Source organism: Salvelinus fontinalis, chromosome 2, assembly GCF_029448725.1.
Source record: "Salvelinus fontinalis isolate EN_2023a chromosome 2, ASM2944872v1, whole genome shotgun sequence".
Classification (NCBI taxonomy): Eukaryota; Metazoa; Chordata; class Actinopteri; order Salmoniformes; family Salmonidae; genus Salvelinus; species Salvelinus fontinalis.
This window is the reverse complement of record NC_074666.1, coordinates 68,372,479-68,397,207: the sequence shown is the minus strand read 5'-3', so window position 1 is coordinate 68,397,207 and position 24,729 is coordinate 68,372,479. Positions and strand designations below refer to the sequence as shown.

The 24,729-nt window shown below is 42.5% G+C and overlaps 1 protein-coding gene across 2 annotated transcripts in view; it reads left to right on the top strand.

Annotated features, from left to right (window-relative positions):
- LOC129824190 (TOX high mobility group box family member 2-like) overlaps positions 1-24,729 on the top strand; it is a 134,460-nt gene that overhangs the window by 46,616 nt on the left and 63,115 nt on the right. The window contains exon 2 of one of the 2 annotated variants that reach the window (XM_055883641.1): positions 12,463-12,558. The exons of the other annotated variant lie outside the window; for it this stretch is intronic. Within the exon in view, the coding sequence (XP_055739616.1) occupies positions 12,463-12,558 (96 nt within the window). The remainder of the gene's footprint in view (positions 1-12,462; positions 12,559-24,729) is intronic. 2 annotated transcript variants of the gene reach the window in all.

The following is a 24,729-nucleotide window of genomic DNA, read 5'->3' as shown; positions in this document are numbered from 1 at the left end:
AGTACTGTATGTCCTACGTGAAGCTTTTATAAATCAACCTCATACCAGTGCAGTGGATTTCGATGTGGGGCGGCAGAATAACATGTTTACGATTGGTTGATCATATTACTTTGGATAGAAATTCACTGCACCAAGTACAGGTTCTTGGGCTGTTTCTGGTTCCAGATAGAACCTTTTCACCCAAATGAAGAATCCTGAAAGAAGCCTTTGGGAACCCTTTGGTGAAAGGGTACAGTGTGGTTCAGTGGAGAGGACGACTGAGGGTTTGAATGTTGTACCTGACACACCAGATTTTCAAATGCTTGCCTTGCTCTGAGGTTAATTGGAGGGCAGGAGCGCTCCACGCAACCAGTGTAAAATATTTGGGTCAGCTCACTATCAGGTGGATGGATACAAAACAGGTCAATAATGTAAAGTATGGGTGAGGCAGCTTTTCGTCCCCTTGCTACACTACCGCAAACAAATGAAAATGCATGCACACACACACACACACACACACAAACACACTCCTGCTCCAGGTAAACATTTTTGAGCCATTGTTAGATATTGTCATTACCCATTGTCACCCATTGTTCATTTCTTGTTTTTTCCATCTTGCCCACTAGCTATAACAGGTGGACCCCTCTCTGACGAACTGGTTTCACCCAAAACCAAATCAAACAAGCTTTAATCTTCTCTCCCACTATACAGAGAGACTGCATCTCTGTGAAGTGATGTACAGTATTGTGGTGAATAATGTATTCTGCTAGGATTTTACACAGCGCGTGCGCGTGTGTGTGTGTGTGTGTGTGTGTGTGTGTTTGAGGATGGAACATGCATGTCTCTGTGTTGTTGGGGGAGGGGGTGAGAGGAGGAGGAGGGAGGGTGTGGGACTTAGCATTTTGGGCTCCCTTTGTGTGAAGATAAAACATGCAAATTGTGGATTATTTTAATGAATTTTTTTCTAGTGCTGAATCTCTAATCCCTAAAGCAGTTTGAAAGGTTTCAAAGTAACCCCCTCCCCCCTTTTTTCCTGATAGGAATTTACAACTACCAGCTGTCTAGGAATGTGATCCTATGCACTTTAATTCCACTGTGGCGAAGTTATACTGCAAAGTAACATGGAATGGACATACGCTATACATACAAAAGTATGTGGACACCCTTTCAAATTAGTGGATTTGGGTATTTCAGCCACACCCGTTGCTGACAGGTGTATAAAATTGAGCACACAGCCATGCATTCTCCATAGACAAACAATGACAGTAGATTGGCCTTACTGAAGAGCTCAGGGACTTTCAACGTGGCACCGTCTACGGATGCCACCTTTCCAACAAGTCAGTTCGTCACATTTCTGCACTGCTAGAGCTGCCCCGGTCAACTGTAAGGGCTGTTATTGTGAAGTGGAAATGTCTAGGAGCAACAGCGGCTCAGCTGCGAAGTGGTAGGTCACACAAACTCACAGAATGAGACAACCGAGTGATGAAGCGCGTACACGTTAACATCGTCTGTCCTCAGTTGCAACACTCACTTCCACGCATAGTGCCAACTGTAAATTTTGGTGGAGGAGGAATAATGGTCTGAGGGTGTTTTTCAAAACCATACATGTTATGTATGGATAAATGAATACTCCTTTTCAAATGTTATTTGACAGTGATGATAATGATGATCGTGATAACACTGTGGAATCAATCTATAGTTCAATCGAGTACAGCCTTAACTGAATGACAACAGAGAATTTCATTGAATAGTTTGAGGTAGGCCTCGTCTCTGAGGAATGCTCCTCAGAGCCAGATGCTGATGACAGGTTGCCCTATGCTGAGCAGCTGGTATCGCTTGGAGAACAGAGTTCTAATGATGGGCATTTAGGTTATTATGCTGGTGGTGGTGGGGAGGTGGAAAGTCATTGGAAGACTGTTGCGGAAAAACATTAAGTCAGAGACAAGGTGTGAGTTGACATAAATACTCCCATAGATTTATGCCCATTGGTTAACAGAAGGGGAAGTGATTATTGCACGAGTGAGCCAATAGGTTAATCAGCAAGCGTGGCGGAATTGCCTTAGTGTGCCGTGCTCATTGGCTGAAGTTAAGAGGTGAATGACATTCCGCACACTTGTTAACGGTAAAGAGGAGGCGAGATCTGGCGCTATGCTGATGAAGTACCCTTATTAACACTACCATATACAGTACACTGAAAATACCAAACGTAAGGAACACCTTCCTAATATTGAGTTGCACCCCACCATTTTGCCGTCAGAACAGACTAAATTCGTCGGGGCATGAACTCTACAAGTTTTCGAAAGTAGGGATGCTGGCTCATGTTGACTCTAATGCTTCCCACGGTTCTGTTAAGTTAGCTGTATGTCCTTTGGGTGGTGGACCATTCTTGATACACACGGGAAACTGTTGAGTGTGAAACACCCAGCATCATTGCAATTCTTTACTACCATACCCCGTTCAAAGGCACTTGCCCATTCACCCTCTGAATGGCACACATACACAATCAATGTCTCAATTGTCTCAAGGCTTAGAAATGCTTCTTTAACCTGTCTCCTCCCCTTCATCTACACTAATTGAAGTGAATTTAACAAGTGCCGTCAATAAGGAATCATAGCTTTCAACTGGATTCAGCTGGTCAGTCTATGTCATGGAAAGAGCAGGTGTTCTTAATGTTTTGTATACTCAGTGTAAATACCTGCTATGCTGATGGTGTAATGTGGCCACTCCCATATCAATACCTGCTATGCTTATGAGGTCCCATTATAACCTCTACCACGGATATCTGCTTGGCTAATGAGGTAACATTATAGACACTACCTTATAAATACCTGCTATGCTGATGAGTGAGATAGGAAGCGATGTGAATTACAGAGTTTACTAGATCAATTAAGTGACGATCCATTCAGTCCGGCCTTAATGATTGAACTTTTGTAGCTACATTAAATATTACTACTTTTAATTCAAACAGGGTATAAAAAGGATACCCACATATCCTAGACAAATGAATGCTCCTTTTTAAATGTTATTTGACAGTGATGATGATAATTGTAGAACATTTTATGCATCTATGTATCTGTATTTAGTATCTTTTAATTCTAAATGTAAAAAAGGATGCCCACACATGCCGTCAGTCACTTGTGTCACTTATCCCCTATAGACTCCAAGGCAACATATGGGGAAAGCTCTTTGCACTTACTCAAATGATATACTGGATATAGTATCATTCTGTAGTCTTATATAGTACATAAGTGGACACGACATGGACCTGCACTTAAACACTATCCCTGTTTTTCAATGAACAAGGCCTTACTGGTCCATTGCATTCAATGTGTTTGTGTTTCTAATATTGTATGCGACTTATCAGGATATAGCCCCACGGACATTTGATACAGTTATAAGGGATTATTGTAGGGTGGGAATTGCCAGGGACCTCACAATACGATATAGGGTGTTCACCGATACAATTATTAATTGATTCAAGGTTCATAGGTCCGTTCAATAGAGAATTACGTCAGAAAAATAGTCCAAAACGCATGTCTCATCACAGACATTATCAAAAAGTGCTCACCGTGGCAGAACGGCATGGCGCTATTTTTTTGTTTTTTTGTATTTAACCTTTATTTAATTAGGCAAGTCAGTTAAGCAGCATACCACCCTGCATACCACTGCTGGCTTGCTTCTGAAGCTAAGCAGGGTTGGTCCTGGTCGGTCCCTGGATGGGAGACCAGATGCTGCTGGAAGTGGTGTTGGAGGGCCAGTAGGAGGCACTCTTTCCTCTGGTCTAAAAAATATCCCAATGCCCCAGGGCAGTGATTGGGGACACTGCCCTGTGTAGGGTGCCGTCTTTCGGATGGGACGTTAAACGGGTGTCCTGACTCTCTGAGGTCATTAAAGATCCCATGGCACTTATCGTAAGAGTAGGGGTGTTAACCCCGGTGTCCTGGCTAAATTCCCAATCTGGCCCTCAAACCATCATGGTCACCTAATAATCCCCAGTTTACAATTGGCTCATTCATCCCCCTCCTCTCCCCTGTAACTACTCCCCAGGTCGTTGCTGCAAATGAGAACGTGTTCTCAGTCAACTTACCTGGTAAAATAACGGTAAAATAAAAAAAAATAAAAAAAGAACAAATTCTTATTTACAATGACGGCCTACCAAAAGGCAAAAGGCCTCCTGCGGGGACGGGGGCCTGGGATACATTTAAAAAAAATAGAATATAAATATAGGACAAAACACACACTACAAAAAGAGATACCTAAGACAACAACATAGCAAGGCAGCAACACATGACAACACAGCATGGTAGCAAGACAACATAACAACAACATGGTAGCAACACAACATGGTAGCAGCACAAAACAAGGTACAAACATTATTGGGCACAGTCAACAGCACAAACGTCAAGAAGGTAGAGACAACAATACATCACACAAAGCAGCCACAACTGTCAGTAAGAGTGTCCATGATTGAGTCTTTGAATGAAGAGATTGAGATAAAACTGTCCAGTTTGAGTGTTTGTTGCAGCTCGTTCCAGTCGCTAGCTGCAGCGAACTGAAAAGAGGAGCGACCCAGGGATGTGTGTGCTTTGGGGACCTTGAACAGAATGTGACTGGCAGAACAGGTGGAGGATGAGGGCTGCAGTAGATATCTCAGATAGGGGGGAGTGAGGCCTAAGAGGGTTTTATAAATAAGCAGCTTTGAACGTCAACTGACAAGCTAACCAGTGGCTGCAGGTTCGTGAGTGAAAACATGGGCTTTTTCGAAGTGAAATCCGCTAAATTCAACAACAAAAAAATGGGAACTATTTACAAGCTAACAGACTGAATTTCAATATCCCACCCTCCACGAAGAGAATATATTCCTGTTTTCATTGTTTCTTTTTGATTCTTTCCCTTTAAATCACCAGAAACGGCTCTTAACAACGTAGATTGATTGCCAATATAGCCAATGAAAGCCAAGGATCTGGAGATGACAATGAAGATGGTATCAAGTTGATTTTTATTGGTCCAACCCATGGGAACATCTTCAGATGGTACCGCCTCCCAACACCAAATATGGAAGAGATACAACCAAGAGCAGTGGTTAAACTTGTAACGGTCACAACAAATTACTGTTTTTATTTCATCAACACTGTCAAGTGCAATCTAATGATTATTTATATGTGATTTAGAATGACATAGAGCAAAGAAAACCAGTGTTGGAAAAAGTACTGAATTGTCATACTTGTCATACCTTAATAGAAAATTACTCAAGTAAAAGTAAAAGTCAGCCAGTAAAATGCTACTTCAGTAAAATTGTAAAAGTATCTGGTTTTAAATGTACTTAAGTACAGTGGTTGAAAAAGTACAAAGTTAAAGTAAATGCTATACATCAAATTCCTTATATTAAGCAAACCAGACAGCACAATTTTTTTATATATTTTTTTATTTATGGACAGACGGGGGCACACTCCAACACTCAGAAATAATTTACAGACATTATTTGTGTGTAGTGAGTCCACCAGATCAGAGGTAGTAGGTGTGACAAGGCTTTATATTGATAGGTGTGTGAATTGGACTATAATTCTGTCCTGCCTGAGCGTTTACACTCAACAGTTTCCTGTGTGTATCAAGAATGGTCCACCACCCAAAGGACATCCAGCCAGCTTCACACAACTGTGGGAAGCATTGGAGTCAACATGGGCCAGCATCCCTGTACAACGCTTTCGACACCTTGTAGAGTCCATGCCCCAACAAACTTTGTCACTCACTATTATGCCATGTTAAATATACAGTATGTCACATTGCAGACATATTACAAACATGTTGGTGAAGAGAGCAGCAGAGTCCCCAAAGGCAAGTATCCTGTAAGACATTCACTTCATTGGTCCATGAGCTGGATTCCTCTCTAGTTGAAGTTGTTATGGTCATTGGGATTGTTCTGTTGGTCAATTAAGCCAGGCAAGCTCAATCACACACAGATAACATATTTTAAACGATTTCCAATAGTAAATGTAGCCAGGTCTGGTATAGAAAAGAAATGAGAGGAAATCGAACATGTCCTCATGTTAGTCATATTTGCTACAGCGGGTATTTTACAGAGATAATTCACTGTCTCATTGGGATCTTTGATATTTAAAAAACCAATGTGGCCCGAGGCAATATTCCTTACCTGTAAATAATAGAACTGCTTGGATAGTGTAGCACCAAGGTGAAATTAGCCGTTTATTATTTTATAGAGTTAGTGTTCCTAGGGCTTTCCAGTTAGGACTATTACAAATGTACAAGCCTCTGACAAATTATTCACTTGACAGATTTGCTATTGGCCTTAATAACTAACCATTCAGCTCCACATTGTTTCAAATTGATCCAATTAGATGTTTCCCTCAGTCACGTGTTTTCCTGTACGGCGGATAGCTTGGTATATCCTTTATCTTCTCTGCTTTTTACATTTCTAATTACACAGAATCATTTTCAAATAACCGTATGACACAAACGTTGCAAGTAAAACCTTCTTCAAATGTTCAAAGAATTGTATTTGCAGAGGTTCTTAAAAATGTCATTTCCATTTGAGGCCATAGGCTATGGCGAGGAGAATGTCTGAAGGAAAACACATTGAGCACAACTGTCTTGTTATTTGTGCACAAGAAAGCTTTGTGAACTACCTACCTAATCCTTTGTCCTCAATTTCTTAACTTTTCCATTCTTTCTAGTTTTGAATCATCAACATAAAAGCTGCCTGTCGACCAACAAACACACACAGTAGCATTAGATTGAGAAACAATTATGAGGAAATACAGAACCATGCCCACCGCACATCCCCAAGTTAGTAGCATCTTGTGGTTGTGACCACCGAGCCTTAAACATATCTCTATATCAGTGGGGTTGTATGGATCCACTTGTTCTCCCAATAGGGGGGTAATGGAGCTCCTCATTGAGCCAGACTGGCGACAGGCTGGTAGATGAGTAGCCAGGGCTTACATGCGCCAGCTCTCCTAGGGGAAGTCTCACTGGCAAACAAACACATCTGCCCTGTGCCAACGCTGAGGGAAGCAGGGTCTTTTTTCTGTTCTTTTTTTAACGTAGGTAGGGTCTTGAAATGTAGTTTGCTTGCAGTAGCTAGCAGCAGGCTCATTTCTCATCTGTTTGCGAAGCCATTTAAGTTTTATGACGGTTTAACCGTGCTTTACCTCTTGTTCTTTCTCTCTCGTTCTCTCTTTCTCTCACCACTGTACTTTGGGGAGAGGGGTAAGTTGAGACATTTTTACATTCAGCATCACTCCATCAAGGGAACAATAGTATTCTTTCAATAGTATTCTTTACAACAATAGTATTCTTTCTATATATTTCAGGATGTTGTGCATCCCTGGAAATAATCAGAATTCATGTTAACCTTACAGTTTTGAGAACATAGCTTGTCCGATAATAGTGGTCTCTTGGCACAACTTACCCCGGGTATGGGGTACGTTGAGCCTTGGGACAGGGTATGTTAAGCCACCTACACATTTCTGTACTGAATTAAATATTACTGCTACCTTTTTCAATCCATGTATATCTTTATTTCCAATACACAATTGAACACAATCACATGAGCTTTTTTTGTATTTTAATTATTTTAAGCATGTTTTAACACAGGCTTAAAACCTAACAAACACTTTGCACTTAAAAAAAAAAAATCACATATGCTCTGTTGTTACCCAATATCCCAGCGATAATGCCTTGCATTACGTCTGGGAAGAATACTCAACAATTTGCTCATCTTGTCATTGGCTCAGCCATTTGCTCAACTTACACCAAGGCTAACATTTTTATTATATTAGCAACAATATTATTATTGTATATTAGCCCACACATCTACAAGGATGCACTTTCATGCTAGTTTTAGGACCTCATATTGAAGCTTATTGAAACCCCAACTGATGTATAGAACAATCTTAAAATGATCTACTTTGGTTTAGATACCAGCATCATGAAACCTCTAACAGTGGTTCGCAAACTTTTCATAGTCCCGTACCCCTTCAAACATTCAACCCCCTCTAGCACCAGGGTCAAGCGCACTCTCAAATGTTGTTTTTTTGTCATCATTGTAAGCCTGCCACACACACACACTCTACGCAAAATGTATTTGCGGCTCGTGGGAAGTGACAAAAAGCTCTTATAGGTCCAGTGCACAAATAATAATCAATCATTTTGCTCTTTGTTTAGCCATCTTACAAACATTATTTGTTCATCAAAAATGGTGAATAACTCCCCACAGGTTAATGAGAAGGGTGTGCTTGAAAGGATGCACATAACTCTGCAATGTTGGGTTGTATTGGAGAGAATCTCAGTCTTAAATAATTTTCCACACACAGTCTGTGCCTGTGTTTCGTTTTCATGTTAGTGAGGGCTGAGAATCCACTCTCACATAGGTACGTGGTTGCAAAGGGCATGAATGTCTTAACAGTGTGATTTGCCAAGGCAGGATACTCGCAGCCCTATCCAGAACTCTGGCAGTGGCTTCTGATTAAATTAATATTTCACAGAACCACTCGTTGCAATTTCGATGAGGCTCTCTTGTTCAGATATTGGTAAGTGGACTGGAGGCAGGGCATGAAAGGGATAACGAATCCAGTTGTGTGTGTACATGCGTAATTGCGCACCCAGCTCACTCAGGTGCTTCGCTATATCACATTTGACATTGTCCGTAAGCTTGAGTTCATTTGCACACAAACAAATCAGACAATGATGGAAATGCAGACAGAGAAGAGCTCCAACTTCTTAATCATAGCCTCAATTTTGTCCCGCATATAATATAGTTGAATATAGTTGTGGAGAGTCCCTGTAATCCTAGATTCAGATCTTTCAGGCGAGAAAAAATATCACCCAGATAGGCCAGTCGTTTGAGAAACTCGTCATCATGCAAGTGGTCAGACAAGTGAAAATTATGTTCAGTAAAGAAAACTTTAAGCTTGTCTCTCAATTCAAAAAAACGTGTCAATACTTTGCCCCTTGAAAACCAGCACACTTCTGTATGTTGTAAAAGCGTTACATGGTCACTGCCCATATCATTGCATAATGCAGAAAATACACAAGAGATTGATGGCTTTTGCGCCATCAGTACAGATACCAACACATCTTGACCACCAAAGTCCATTTGATATCATCTCCTGTTGTCCTGGTTTCCAATGGTTTTCAGAAGAGGATGTCTTCCTTAATTGACCCCCCATAAACGTAACGGACATTTCCCAGGAGCTGTGCCACTCAAATTGCTGTAACGCATAGAATTTGCGACTTACTACTCGAAAGTCGTCTTAATTCTCGCTCAAAAAAACTCCTGTGGCTTATTTTTCAAATTGGCATGTTTTGTTTCTAAATGTCTGCGCAATGTATAACACACTGTGGCTGAGGAAAGGCACTACTCTCAATATAATTGAACCCTAAATCAATGTAGTTCTCATCATATTTGCGCCTCTTCGATGGTCCAACGTCCCTGTCTGTTGTTCGGTGCTTTCCCAGGTAATGGGGCAGTAGCTCTTCGGCTGCTAGCATTGGATGTGCTCGTGGAAGCAGAGCAACTTGTGTCGTCGACAGGTGCAGGTGTAGTACCACTGGTACTACCAGTGGAGCTGGTATGTGTCTCTATGGATGCGGGCTTTACATTTTTTAACCATATATCAATTTTCAAGCAAACAGAATGAGCAGCAGCTACATCTGGCTACATATGGACCGTTTGTGGAATTTCCTCGAGAGAGTAAAGGTTAATGTGATTGGATGTTAATTATTACCTGTATTTGACATTGTGTTGTTGTTTCGCTGAACACTAGATGGCTTAATTTTATTTTTGGCAGTGAAACGAGGCTACTGAGGCGAGAGAAAAAACATCACCCAAATGTATTGGACAATCTAAATGGCCTGTTTGAAAATGTGAATCACATTTTTATTTTGCGTACCCCTGACGGCATTGCGCGTACCCCTGGATAAATTTGACTACGTTTTTTGCCGCTGACTTGCTTACCACTTTTTCTATGTGGTTTATTCCTTCACAGACTCCATGAAATAATGTCCTCTTCCTAAATATTTGGTCAAATTTGACATTTTGTGTATGGTTTCCTAGAAACAAGGCTTGATCAACTTACACCTTTTGCAACTCTCCGCTACCCATGTGTGGGAGGCATCTTCACACTGGCTTCCGGTGATGCAACATAAAAGGCTGCTGAGGCTTTATTTAACTTTTTATTCACCCACAAACCATGTGACAAACGAGAAATAGGGGAGCTGTCAATGGCCTGATTGGTTATTTCGTCATGTCCTTTAAGGTGATAGGCCACAGCCACACCACAACGCTTTGAGGCCCTGGTTTCGGTGTGTGTACCTCGGCTGCACATGCTGTGTTCCTAACTGCTGTACAGCAAGGCAGTGTGGCTTGGTAGATGTTTTTAAGCGTGGTGCTCAGAGGTGTGCATACATTCTGAAACGTGTGCATGTGGTGCTTGTACAGGGCCTTGGGAAAGTATTCAGATCCCTTGACATTTTGTTAGGTTACAGCCTTATTCTAAAATTGATTAAATCGTTTTTTCCCCTCATGAATCTATACACAATACCCCAAAATGACAAAGCAAAAATAGGTTTTTAGTAATGTTTGCTTATTTATTAACAATAAAAAAAATTACACTTTACTCAATACTTTGTTGAAGCACCTATGGCAGCAATTACAGCCTCAACTCTTTTTGGGTATGATGCTACAAGCATTGCACACCTGTATTTGGGGACTTTGTCCCATTCTTCTCTTCAGATCCTCTCAAGCTCTGTCAGGTTGGATGGGGAGTGTTGATGCAAAGCTAATTTTAGGTCTCTCCAGAGATGTTCGATTGAGTTCAAGTCCGGGCTCTGGTTGGGCCACTCAAGGACATGTCCCGAAGCCACTCCTACATTGTCTTGGCTGTGTGCTTAAGGTTGTTGTAATGTTGGAAGGTGAACCTTCACTCCAGGTCCTGAGCGCTCTGGAGCAGGTTTTCATCAAGGATCTCAAGGATACTTTGCTCCGTTTATCTTTCCCTCAAGCCTGACTAGTCCCCCAGTCCTTGCCACTGAAAAACACCCCCACAGCATGATGCTACCAACACCATGCTTCACTGTAGGGATGGTACCAGGTTTCCTCCAGATGTGACGCTTGGCATTCAGGCCAAAGAGTTGAATCTTGGTTTCATCAGACCAGAGAATCTTGTTTCTCATGGTCTGAGAGTCTTTAGGTGCATTTTGGCAAACTCCAAGCGGGCTGTCGTGCCTTTTGCTGAGGAATGTCTTCTGTCTGGCCACTCCACCATAAATACCTGATCAGTGGAGTGCTACAGGGATGGTTGTGCTTCTGGAAGGTTCTCCCATCTCCATAGAGGAACTCTGGAGCTTAGTGAGAGTGACCATTGGGTTCATATATAGTGGGACCTTATATAAACAGGTGTGTGCCTTTCCAAATCATGTCCAATCTATTAAATTTATCACAGGTGGACTCCAATCAGGTTGTCGAAACAACCTGTTTCCATGATCAATGGAAACAGGATGCACCTGAACTCAATTTCGAGTCTCATATTAAAGGATCTGAATACTTATATAAATAAGGTATTTCTGTTTTTCATTTTTAATGCATTTGCAAAATGTTTTTGCTTTGTCATTATGGGGTATTGTGTGTAGATTACTGAGGATTTTTTTTAAATGCAATCCATTTTAGAATAAGGCTGTAATGTAACAAAATGTGAAAAAAGTCAAGGAGTCTGAATACTTTATGTGTGCATCTGTGAGTGTGTAGTGTGTGTTCTTATGTATGTGTTTTTGTGTGTGTGTGTGTGTATACATTTGATTTTGAATCCTCAATGGTTACAATTCACAGTGACCTCTCTTTCCTGTTATACATCCTAGCCCGAATAGCACAGGAGGTTGGTGACACCTTAATTGGGAAGAATGGGCTTGTGTTAATGACTGGAGTGGAATAGGTGGAATTGTATCAAATACATCAAACACATGGTTACCAGGTGTTTGATGCCATTCCATTTGCTCCGTTCCGGCCATTATTATGAGCCGTTCTCCCCTCAGCAGCCTCCAGTGCCGTATAGATTGCTCTAGTTTAGGCCAGCCAGCCACTACTATGAGGCTTGAGAGCTCTATGGTTCTCCACTAGTCTCCAGAGCCTTGGCTCTGTGCCAGTGTTCAGCCCCACTCTCTGTTGGGGGTTGAGGGGCATGGGGAGTGGCCGATAATGTCAGCTCATTAACCTCCATTCTTCCTCGTGCAGCGTTGCACTGTATGGAACCACTGTTTGAGACCCATGTCATTACCCCTCCCCCTGCACGCATGTGGAGGGAAGGGTGGAGAGGGGAGGGTATTACGCGGATTGATATGTTCCTTTTGAAAATGCCCTGCTTGTAACTCCTAAAGGGCCTCCCTCTTCTTTTCTCCCCTTCTGCTCTTCTCTCTCTCCTGTCTCTCTCACTCTTTCTTTCTCTCTCCCCCCTGTCTCTCTCACCACAGGCCCGGTACGGTGTGGGTGAACGAGGAATTCGGCTCCTCCACGGTACCCCACCCCCAGGCTCCAACCCAGCTGGGAAAAGATTGCCCACTGCTGGGGTGAGATATGGCTAAGGCCCCCCTAACCTTCCTCTATACTAAAGCCCCAGAGGGTGTTCCCCATGGGTCGGTGCTGAGCCCCTTGAAGGTTGTGATCCACGAATTAACGCTCTCTAGAGTCTAGAATTAGCGCATTAGTGGTCCTCCGACATGCCAACAAGAAAACCCAGAGGCACTTGTATGAAGGGAAGGTACACACACACACACACACACACACACACACACACACACACACACACACACACACACACACACACACACACACACACACACACACACACACACACACACACACACACACACACACACACACACACACACACACACACATCAACGAGTCTCTAAATAGGCGCGACTATAGTCTAGTAGTTAATGAAACCATCCCTTGTGTTTCCTCCATGGTTGTCTGTCTCTCCAAACGTCCAATCCCACATAATACACATCAACAACACTGCTCTCTTCAATAAGTCACACAAGGCAGCAACACAACAGTCTACCTTTTGACACAGAACCACGCAGGGGGGGAAAAAACAGCCAGAGATGTAAATAGACTGATACGTTTCCTTTGCTTGTAATGATTTATTTTTGTCACTGCCAGAACAGTCAAAACTTCAGCCGCACTTTTTGAAAACATTTTTTTTATTTTCCTTTTCTCTTTCATACATTCATATGGTGCAGGGAGGCAAGAGAGCAGTAGATTGCATTAAGATAACCAATTATATGCTAGAGGAAACCAGACTTTTTTTTCTTCCACTGCCGTTATCTGATGTTGTGGTGAGCAGAGGCAAAGGGCTGGGGTAATGTGACATTCACTCTGCCCTTTATCTCCCCATCGCTGTTTACCAGATTCAGTTAAAAGTGGGTTCTGCTCTGCATCCTCTCCCCCGCCAGAGAAACCCCACATACACACCCACACACACGTGCAGACGCACACGCACACACACACAGACACACACACACAAACTCCTTCCCCTCCCCGCTCCACGGCTGCACCTTGCCATTACATTTTAATGTGTGTGTGTGGCTTTGTGTGTGTCTACAGTACAGTATACTCTTTGGTGTAGTTTGTGGGTGGATGGGTGAGGTAGACATAAACTATGTATACAAAAGTATGTGGACACCCCTTCAAATTAGTGGATTCGGCTATTTCAGCCACACCCATTAATGACAGGTGTTAAAAATCGAACACACAGCCATGCAATCTCCATAGACAGACATTGGCAGTAGAAGGGCCTTACTGAAGAGCTCTGTGACTTTCAACATGGCACCGTCATAGGATGCCACCTTTCCAACAAGTCAGTTCGTCACATTTCTGCACTGCTAGAGCTTCCCCGGTCAACTGTAAGTGCTGTTATTGTGAAGTGGAAATGTCTAGGACCAACAGTGGCTCAACCGTTAAGTGGTAGGCCACACAAGCTCACAGAACGGGACTGCTGTGTGCTGAAGAGCGTAGTGCGTAAAAATCATCTGTCCTTGGTTTCAACACTCACTACCGAGGTCCAAACTGACTCTGGAAGCAACGTCAGCACAAGAACTGTTCATCTGGATATGATATGGGTTTCCATGGCCGAGCACCCTAAGATCACAAAGCACAATGCCAAGCATCGGCTGGAGTTGTGTAAAGCTCACCGCCCTTGGGCTCTGAAGCAGTGGAAATGCGTTCTCTGGAGTGATGAATCACGCTTCACCAGCTGGCAATCTGACGGATGAATCTGAGTTTGGAGGATGCCTGGAGAACACTATCTGCTCCAATGAATAGTTCCAACTGTAATGTTTGGTGGAGGAGGAAAAAGGGTCTGGGGCTGTTTTTCATGGTTCAGGCTAGGCCCCTTAGTACTAGTGAAGGGAAACCTTAATGCTACAGTATACAATGACATTCTAGACGATTCTATGCTTCCAACTTTGTGGCAACAGTTTGGGGAAGGCCTTTACTTGTTTCAGCATGACAATGCACCTGCGCACAAAGCGAGGTCCATACAGAAATGGTTTGTCGAAATCATTGATTGGCCTGATCAGAGCCCTGACCTCAACCCCAACGAACACCTTTGGGATGAATTGGAACGCCGACTGACAGCCAGGCCTAATCGTCCAACATCAGTGCCCGACCTCACTAATGCTCTTGTGGCTGAATAGAAGCATGTCCCCGCAGAAATGTTACAACATCTAGTGGAAAGACACTTCAGAAGAGTGGAGTCTGTTATAGCAACAAAGGAGGGACCAACTCCATATTCATTTCCATGATTTTGGAATGAGATGTTCGACGTGAAAGTGTCCACATATTTTTGGTCATGTAGTGTAACTTTTGTTTGTTTGTGTGTTTGTGTGTGTGTGTGTGTGTGCACACACGTGTGTCTGTGCGTGCGCAAGTATGTGCGCGTGTCTCTGTGCCTGTGTTCTGTTCTTGTCTACCTCTCCACTTGTTACCCTATGTATGCTCATGTTTAGGTTTCTGCCAGTGCACAGGTTAGCCTACACTACAATATATAAATTTTTTATTTGACCTTTATTTCAACAGGAAGTCCCATTGAGACCACAGTCGCTTTTACAAGGGAGCCCTGCATTTTACACTTTAAACATTTTTTTGAATACAAAGCAACAGTTAAAATACACAAAAAAATATATAAAAAAATAAAAATGAAATCAAGGAAAACATCAACATATCTCAGCTACCAGGTCTTCAGTCAATACCCTAAACTGCCTAAACGGCACCAGAACATCCCATTTCAACGAGTTGTACAGATTGGTCCAGCAGTGGGGCACGTCAAAACTTAAAGCGCATCAACCCAATTCGGGGAAGTCCTGAGGAACCTCAAGAGTTAAACAACCCTGCGAAAGTGTTTTGTGACTCGTGTCTTTATACTTCAACAACGACGTGAGGTATGTTGGAAGCTTGTGCAGAAGTTGTAAACAAAGAGGAAGTAATGAAGTTACCAACGGGACTAACCTTTTGATACAGGATGCAGTGAAGTGTATTTAAACTGTCACCAGTGATAAAGCGAAGGGCTCTATGGTAGACGGCATCCAAAGGTTTAAGAGTAGTGGCTGTTGTATTCCGATAAGTGGTGTTACAAATGTCAAGAACTGGCAGGAAATTTGACTGTACAATCTACTGTTTCCTGCTATTTAGGGAGAGGCAAGACCTGTTTCTAAAAAAAGAAGCCCACTTGAAATCGTTTTAACCAAATCATATGAGCTTACAGTTTCACCTAATATCCCCTCTAAAGTGACTGGCTAATTGTAGTTTGCTCATTAATTTGATACGATGCTATTCATTTCTAAGGAAGTGTTTCCTCAGACACGGGTTAATAGGTGGGCTGTCAGAGGCCACAGTGAGAGGATGGGGGAAGACGGTGTGGGTGGTACACATTTTCCAGGGGTGTGAGCAAGTTTTATACACATGTACCCATGCACACACACATGTGGGCTCTTTTACTCACATGCTCACACACTTTCTCTGATGTACACACACATCCTCGTCACACTGTCAAACCAACAGATACTCAAGTTCATGAAGAGGCACACACACAGATGCATGCACCCTCACACACGTAAGATACTTGCAAACATAAACATATAGGCCAAGACTCACTGCGTATAAACAGTATTTATTATGACGCTATTTTACATTTCCTATCCCCTTTTGTGGGCTGACTAGACCATGTTATACAAAAGACCAGGTCAATGACACTTTTGTTATACTATGGCAGTATTTTAAAATTTAGATTCCTATATATGCTTCCATCTTTTCTAGTACTGTGTTTGAGCATACTGTATGTTGCTCTACTATCGTCTTGGCATTGGTTCTAAAATAAAGGCCATGTTGAGTTAACTCCAAACTCTATCTGTAAGTATTGTGAAATTATTATTTTTACATTGCAAGTGAGTTGAAAGTTAAGGTTGAGATTGGTCATAGTGGCCAAATCAAATTGCGACGAAATGGGTGACTGTCTAAAAAGGCATCATGCCTATAGGGGGAACAGGGGTACGTGCCCTCTCAGATTAGTCCTGTTAAAAATAAATACATGCTTGCCCAGAAACAGTGCATTCGGAAAGTATTCAGACCCCTTAACTTTTTCACAAAAAAATTACATTACAGCCTTATTCTAAAATGGATTTACTCATCAATCTACGCATGATACCCCATAATGACAAAGCAAAACACGCATTGATAAATGTTATAAGAAACAGAAATACCTTATTTACATAAGTATTCAGCCCCTTTGCTACGAGACTCAAAATTGAGCTCAGGTGCATCCTGTTTCCATTGATCATCCTTGAGATGTTTCTACAACTTGATTGGAGTCCACCTGTGGTAAATTCAATTGATTGGACATGATTTGGAAAGGCACACGCCTGTCTATATAAGGTTCCACAGTTGACTGTGCGTGTCAGAGCAAAAACCAAGCCATGAGGTCGAAGGAATTGTCTGAAGAGCTACGAGACAGGATTGTGTCGAGGCACAGATCTGGGGAAGGGTACCAAAAAATTTCTGCAGCATTGAAGGAGCCCAAGAACACAGTGGCCTCCATCATTCTTAAATGCAAGAAGTTTGGAACCACCAAGACTCTTCCTAGAGCTGGCTGCCCGGCTAAACTGAGCAATCGGGAGAGAAGGGCCTTGGTCAGGGAGGTGACCGAGAACCCAATGGTCACTCTGACAGAGCTCCAGAGTTCTTCTGTGGAGATGGGAGAATCTTCCAGAAGGACAACCATCTCTGCAGCACTCCATCAATCAGGCCTTTATGGTAGAGTGGGCTGACGGAAGCCACTCCTCAGTAAAAGGCACATGACAGCCCACTTGGAGTTTGCCAAAAGGCACCTGAAGACTCTCACACCATGAGAAACAAGATTCTCTGGTCTGATGAAACCAAGATTCAACTCTTTAGCCTGAATGCCAAGCGTCACGTCTGGAGGAAACCTGGCACCATCCCTACTGTGAAGCATGGTGGTGGCAGCATCATGCTGTGGGGGATGTTTTACTGGGAGACTAGTCAGGATTGAGGGAAAGATGAATGGAGCAAAGTACAGAGAGATCCTTGATGAAAACCTACTCCAGAGCTCTCAGGAGCTCAGACTGGGGCGAAGGTTCACCTTAAAACAGGACAACGACCCTAAGCACACACCCAAGATAACGCAGGAGTGACTTTGGGACAAGTCTCTGAATATCCTTGAGTGGCCCAGCCAGAGCCCAGTCTTGAAACCTGACAGAAGATCTGAGAGGATATGCAGAGAAGAATGGGAGAAACTCCCCAAATACAAGTGTGCCAAGCTTTTAGCGCCATACCCAAGAAAACTTGAGGCTGTAATTGCTGCCAAAGTTGCTTCAACAAAGCACTGAGTAAAAAGTCGGAAAACTTTTTTTTCGATAAATGTGCTTTGTCATTATGGGATGTTGTGTGTAGATCGATGAGGGGAAAACATATTTATTCCATTTTAAAATAAGTCTGTAACGTAACAAAATTTGGAAAAAGTCAAGGGGTCTGAATACTTTCTGAATGCACTGTAGGTTCCCAATCTCCCATCCTCATAACTAGCTACATGTACCAAGAAGCCATTTCAGGCTATCAATCAAGTTATAGTAGGTAGCTTGTCTAACTATCTAAGCTGGCATGCCTGCTGGCAAGTTTGGTAGACTTTAGAAAAGCAAGCATTAATTAAATGTACTGAATAAGAATCACATTCCTTTCAATTTACCCAGATTTTAGCAGCGATGCAGAGAAGCATATATATTTTATTTAAAAAAAGAACCACAAGTCAGGAGGACAGCTCAAGAAGTATGCTTAGATATGGAGGAAAATAGACATTTTTTTTACACCAAATTAATCATCATGATTATTACTCCAGATTGCAGTAAAAAGCTGTTTCAGGTGTTTGAAAAATGATAAATTCTCTGGATGGGGGGCTAAGCCCCACTTCGGACCACCCCCCAGTCATCCTCACGTACTTTGTGCCGCATCTGATTTTTGGGGTGCATGACGACCCTGCTAAAAACTGATTCAACCTTTCTTTCAACTATTGACCTGTGAGCATTGCTTGATTGGGAGATTGTGCATCGCATCGACGTCCAGATTTGTATTCTAGTGTATGCTCTCGCAGTGAAAACAAGACCTTATTAAGCACACCCCACCTAACCTCATTCCACAGTGCCTTTGTCTTCAATCTCTCTTTCAATCTCTCTGTTGTTCAAATTCGGCTGTGTTCTAGTGGTTTGACTGCAACAGAAAGTGGAGGGATGAAAATCATCTCAGCTGGCTGCCATTTTCTTTTTTTTACCACCCATATTTGCTGTGAAAACAGGCCTCCATAGATTGTCAAAAGTTGAATCCATCCTTCTTTTGCTCTTCATATTAGAATATATATATATATATATATATATTATAATAATAGCACTCTACTTTGAATTAGGACTACATTGATTCCTGAACCAAATAACAATACCAATGGAACATATTCTCTCTAACTCGCTGTATTTCTTGTTATAGAGTTGAATCTTGTTGTCTTTAAGTGTTTTGTAGCATTAGGCCTACCTTGCTTAATGGTAGAAGTTAGGCCCTAAGGTAAGCTAATGAGACTAGCAAACAGGGAGTATTTCATAAACATTTGTAGTGGGATTCATTCAGGTGTAATGCCACAGAGTTTGACACTCACCCGTCTAGCTCGTGTGGACTGCTAGCTGTAGAGATGATCATATCTGTAATATAGAGCTGTGTACTATGTATAGATAAAGACATATTTGCATCTGCAGATGAATTCTGTGGTAGAGAGGGAGAAAACAAAAGGTGGATGTGAGGCACTAGTGGTGGATGTTAACTAGCGCTGCTGCAGCAGCTCTGTGTAGTTGGGATCAAGCAGTCAGAACCAGGAAGAGGCCCTGTTTCCCCTTATCTAACGACAACAGAGCACATGTTGCCATGGCCACAGGCTGCTCTCTTTATGGGCTTGTGTGTGTGTGTGTGTGTGTGTGTGTGTGTGTGTGTGTGTGTGTGTGTGTGTGTGTGTGTGTGTGTGTGTGTGTGTGTGTGTGTGTGTGTGTGTGTGTGTGTGTGTGTGTGTGTGTGTGTGTGTGTGTGTGTGTGTGTGTGTGTGTGTGTGTGTGTGTGTGTGTGTGTTCCATGTCCATTGTTTGCTCCGGGTGTGTTAAAACATCAGGATTGTCACTGTAGTAGACACACTTTTCTCTCCTTGTCGCCATTATAACTCTGAGATACATTTTCTTGTTCTCATTCTCTTCTTTCTCCATTTTCTTTCTTTCTAAATTAAATTCTTTCTTTCTTTCTTTGTGACAGGTTGGGCCCTCACAAAATTCAGTCACACATTGTTTCAGGAATTGTTGAGGTTGAGGTTGGCGAGGACCTTGTTCAGTTAATTGCACCGAAAGGAAAAGGGAGAACGGGGAGATGGAGAAGTAGGGTGCTCAAACAGACATGCATATTGCATGAGTCCCTCTACTGCACCCCTTTCTTCACAGAATGTCTGAGCAGTGCTTGTTAATTCCGCTTGGTGAGATAATTATTTTTAGTGAGAGTTAGTGTACTGTACTGGCGAAAGCTTTTAAAGTCACAAGTATCATACACTTTCTCTTCATAGATTCTCTTATAAATTGACAAAAAATAAATCGCTGTCAAAAGTTTTTCTTTCTACCATGGTACACGGTGACATGTAGCCACCAATGTGTATGGGTCCGAGACCACTTCCCCTGGGATTGAGATATTACTTTACTTAAAGGCCCAGTGCAGTCAAAAAACATGATTTCCATGTGTTTTATATATGTTTCTACACTACGAGCAGGGTTGGAAAATAACACCCACCACCCACCAAATACAGGTAGATTTTGTCATTGGTAAGAATGTCTATTTCACCAGCCACGTTGGCAGCGATTTATACATCATGTACTCCTTGTAAAGAAATGTCCCCGTAGAGTCCTGAACTATAACTAAGCAATAAGGCCTGAGGGGGTGTGGTATATGGCCAATATAACACAGCTAAGAGCTGTTCTCCGCACGACGCAATGCGAAGTGCCTGGAGATACAGCCCTTTGCCGTGGTAAAGCATATTGGCCATATACCACACACCCCAGAGGTGCGTTATTGCTATGTTAAACTCGTTACCAACATAATTAGAAGAGTAAAAAGTACTTTTTTGCCATATCCGTTGCATACGGTCTGATATATCACGGCTTTCAGCCAATCAGCATTCAGGGCTCAAACCACCCAGTTTATAATAATGGATACGCCATATCACTAAGCCTTTTATGGCAAGGCAAGCACTTTGTTGAATCTTGATGTTCAGTTGTAGAACTGTTTATCTGGTTTTACTACTGTATCTAAATTATTTATTTTAACATACAGTACGAGTCAAAAGTTTGGATACACCTACTCATTCAAGGGTTCCTCTTTATTTTGACTATATTCTACATTGTATAATAATAGTGAAGATATCAACACTATGAAATAACGCAAATGGAATCGTGTAGTAACCAAAAAAGTGCTAAACAAATCAAAATATATTTATAATTTTAGATTCTTCAAAGAAGCCACCCTTTGCGTTAATGACAGCTTTGCACACTCAATTCCACCTCGCAAAGTTAGCATTTTTGATTCATTTAACTTTTCAAAGTATTGCCATACAGGACAGCTGCTGTCGCTTGCCTTTCTCTGCCGTTTTTCCAACTGTTAACAACGATGACGTATTGGTGGAGAGTCGACTCCAAAATGATTGATTCCTCGACTCCTTGCATGTCGACTCCCGGTGTCGACTCCCATTTGGGAGTGTCAAGACTCCAAAGATTCAGTATTTTTGGAATGGAGGAGACTGATTAGTTGCTGTACTTCCTAGAACACAAACACTTGCATCTTTCAGTATAGGCGCAGTATAGGTAGGTCGGCCACCAGGCAGACAGTCAGAACCGTGCACTAGGCCTATCTATCGGCAATCAAAAGCTGTATCACGCAAATGGAATGCTGTATTTCACAATTTCTTGGCTTGCAATGTCTTGCGACTTCAGTAAAGCAGGGCCTACAGTATCATCAATGAATAGGCTAGGATATTGAAATGAGCAAGATGCAAGACTTCGCTCTCCCACAGTTACTCCAGTATGTTGCCTACTTTCTGCGTCAACATAAAACATTTAATTAAAAAACTGTTAGAAATACTGTTGCTCTTTGCTAAGAAGCTATTGTTGTTTCTTTTTGACCATTTTAATTGAAACACGATCAAAGTTAGGTACTTAATTGTTACCCAGAAATGATTTGATATTGAGATAGAAACAACTGCATTGGACCTTCACATTTTTCCCTTCAGTTCTTCAGTCCCATTTGGTGCCTAGTGAATAGAACCCAATGGAGTGGTCTAATTGATCAGCCTGTTTGTTTTCTTACTGCCGTCCAGCAGTATGCCTATGCTGCAAGCTAAAATGTGAAGTCAGGCCTATGTAAGGTGTTTGAAGTGTTTTAACTTTGGCTAGCCCACCAAGGGGAATGGATTCTTTAGTATAATGGTGGGTTAGCAGACATGGGTACACATTTGAAATCTTCAAATACTTTGAGTGTTTGCTGTAACCTACCAGGGGTACCAGAGTACCAAGTTTAGCACCAGAGATGGAAGAGGAAGCGAGACATCCTCCCTAATTTATTTCAAATCAAATCAAATGATCTGTTATTTGTCACATACACATGGTTAGCAGATGTTAATGCGAGTGTAGCGAAATGCTTGTGCTTCTAGTTCCGACAATGCAGTAATAACCAACGAGTAATCTAACATAACAATTCCACAACTACTACCTTATACACACAAGTGTAAAGGGATAAAGAATATGTACATAAAGATATATGAATGAGTGATGGTACAGAACGGCATAGGCAAGATGCAGTAGATGGTATAGAGTACAGTATATACATATGAGATGAGTAATGTAGGGTATATAAACATAAAGTGGCATAGTTTAAAGTGGCTAGTGATACATGTATTACATAAAGATGGCAAGATGCAGTAGATGATATAGAGTACAGTATATACATATGAGATGAGTAATGTAGGGTATGGGTAAACATTATATTAAGTGGCATTGTTTAAAGTGGCTAGTGGTACATTTATACATACATTTCCATCAATTCCCATTATTAAAGTGGCTGGAGTTGAGTCAGTATGTTGGCAGCGGCCACTAAATGTTAGTGGTGGCCGTTTAACAGTCTGATGGCCTTGAGATAGAAGCTGTTTTTCAGTCTCTCGGTCCCTGCTTTGATGCACCTGTACTGACCTCGCCTTCTGGATGATAGCGGGGTGAACAGACAGTGGCTCGGGTGGTTATTGTCCTTGATGATCTTTATGGCCTTCCTGTGACATCGGGTGGTGTAGGTGTCCTGGAGGGCAGGTAGTTTGCCCCCGGTGATGTGTTGTGCAGACCTCACTACCCTCTGGAGAGCCTTACGGTTGTGGGCGGAGCAGTTGCCGTACCAGGCGGTGATACAGCCCGACAGGATGCTCTCGATTGTGCATCTGTAGAAGTTTGTGAGTGCTTTTGGTGACAAGCCGAATTTCTTCAGCCTCCTGAGGTTGAAGAGGCGCTGCTGCGCCTTCTTCACAAAGCTGTCTGTGAGGGTGGACCAATTCAGTTTGTCCGTGATGAGTACACCGAGGAACTTAAAACTTACTACCCTCTCCACTACTGTCCCGTCGATGTGGATAGGGGGGTGCTCCCTCTGCTGTTTCCTGAAGTCCACAATCATCTCCTTTGTTTTGTTGACGTTGAGTGTGAGGTTATTTTCCTGACACCACACTCCGAGGGCCCTCACCTCCTCCCTGTAGGCCGTCTCGTCATTGTTGGTAATCAAGCCTACCACTGTAGTGTCGTCCGCAAACTTGATGATTGAGTTGGAGGCGTGCATGGCCACGCAGTCGTGGGTGAACAGGGAGTACAGGAGAGGGCTCAGAACGCACCCTTGTGGGGCCCCAGTGTTGAGGATGAGCGGGGTGGAGATGTTGTTACCTACCCTCAGGTTACCCTCAGGTTCTGGTTACGTTACAGTCAATGAACTAAGCAGACCAGACCCAACTGCTAATGCATTGTTGCCTATGGGAGAACCACCCCATTAAGCAGACCGGAACTGACCATTTTTTTAAATGGTTAAAAGCTTTTTAAACATAGTGGGATATCTTAATTTATCCACGGTCTTTGTTAGTACTTTTGCAGCTACACGTTTGGTTCCATTGCGCCAGGCCAGCTCAATCAAACCCTTATAAAGTACTTGAAATCATTTCAAATAGTATTTGAACCCAGGTGTGTGGGATAGTTGTATTGATGTGCAAGAGGAAATAAGGACATACAGCTCCCCAGATGTTCCATAGTAGCATGGTAGCATTAGGTTAGTCATATTACCCCATCCATCAAAGGGTTTCTTCAATGCAGCCTGTAATTTTCAAATCCAGCATTGAACAATCCGGCAAGCCAAGATGAAAAGACAGCAACATTGTATTCTACCATTAGCACTCTGTAAATATTACATGTATTCCCTAGATACGCTAGTTAGCATTACTTCCACCTTGTGGGTTCATTATTTTTGAAGAGCCATGCTCGTCGATGATGGCAAGGCCTGACCTAGTTCTGGGCCATCACTCCCCCCCCCCCTCTCCCTCACACACTCTCTCTCTCTCTCTGTCTCTCACACTCTCCCTCTTTCTCCCTGTCTCTCTTTCTCTCCACCACGTTTCACACTGTGAAACATTGCGAGAGGTGGTCCCTGCTGAACAATTACCATGCAAAGCAATCCAAATAGAGATGTTTGCCGAAAACAACATGTGTGTAATTACTGCTTAATGACTCCCTTGTCTAGTCAGAATGCACAATTAGACCGGCAATGGCGAAGCACTGCCAGTACCCACTGGAGAGAGAGAGACAGAGAGAAAGATAGAGAGAGGCAGAGACCGAGGTAGGTAGAGAGAGGCAGGCAAAGAGAGAGAGAGAGAGAGAATAGAGGGAGAGGCAAAGAGGATGGTTTCTGCAGTGAATGTGGAGTAATGGCTGCACTGATAGCATTCAGCCGAGGATAAATTGGCATTTTAAATGGGAGAGCCAGTGCAAGGAGAGCTATAGCAGAGCATAGGAAAAGGCTTACATTGGAATATATGAGCAGCCATGTTGAATTACAAAATGTCTGACCTTTATCTGTTGTCTTGG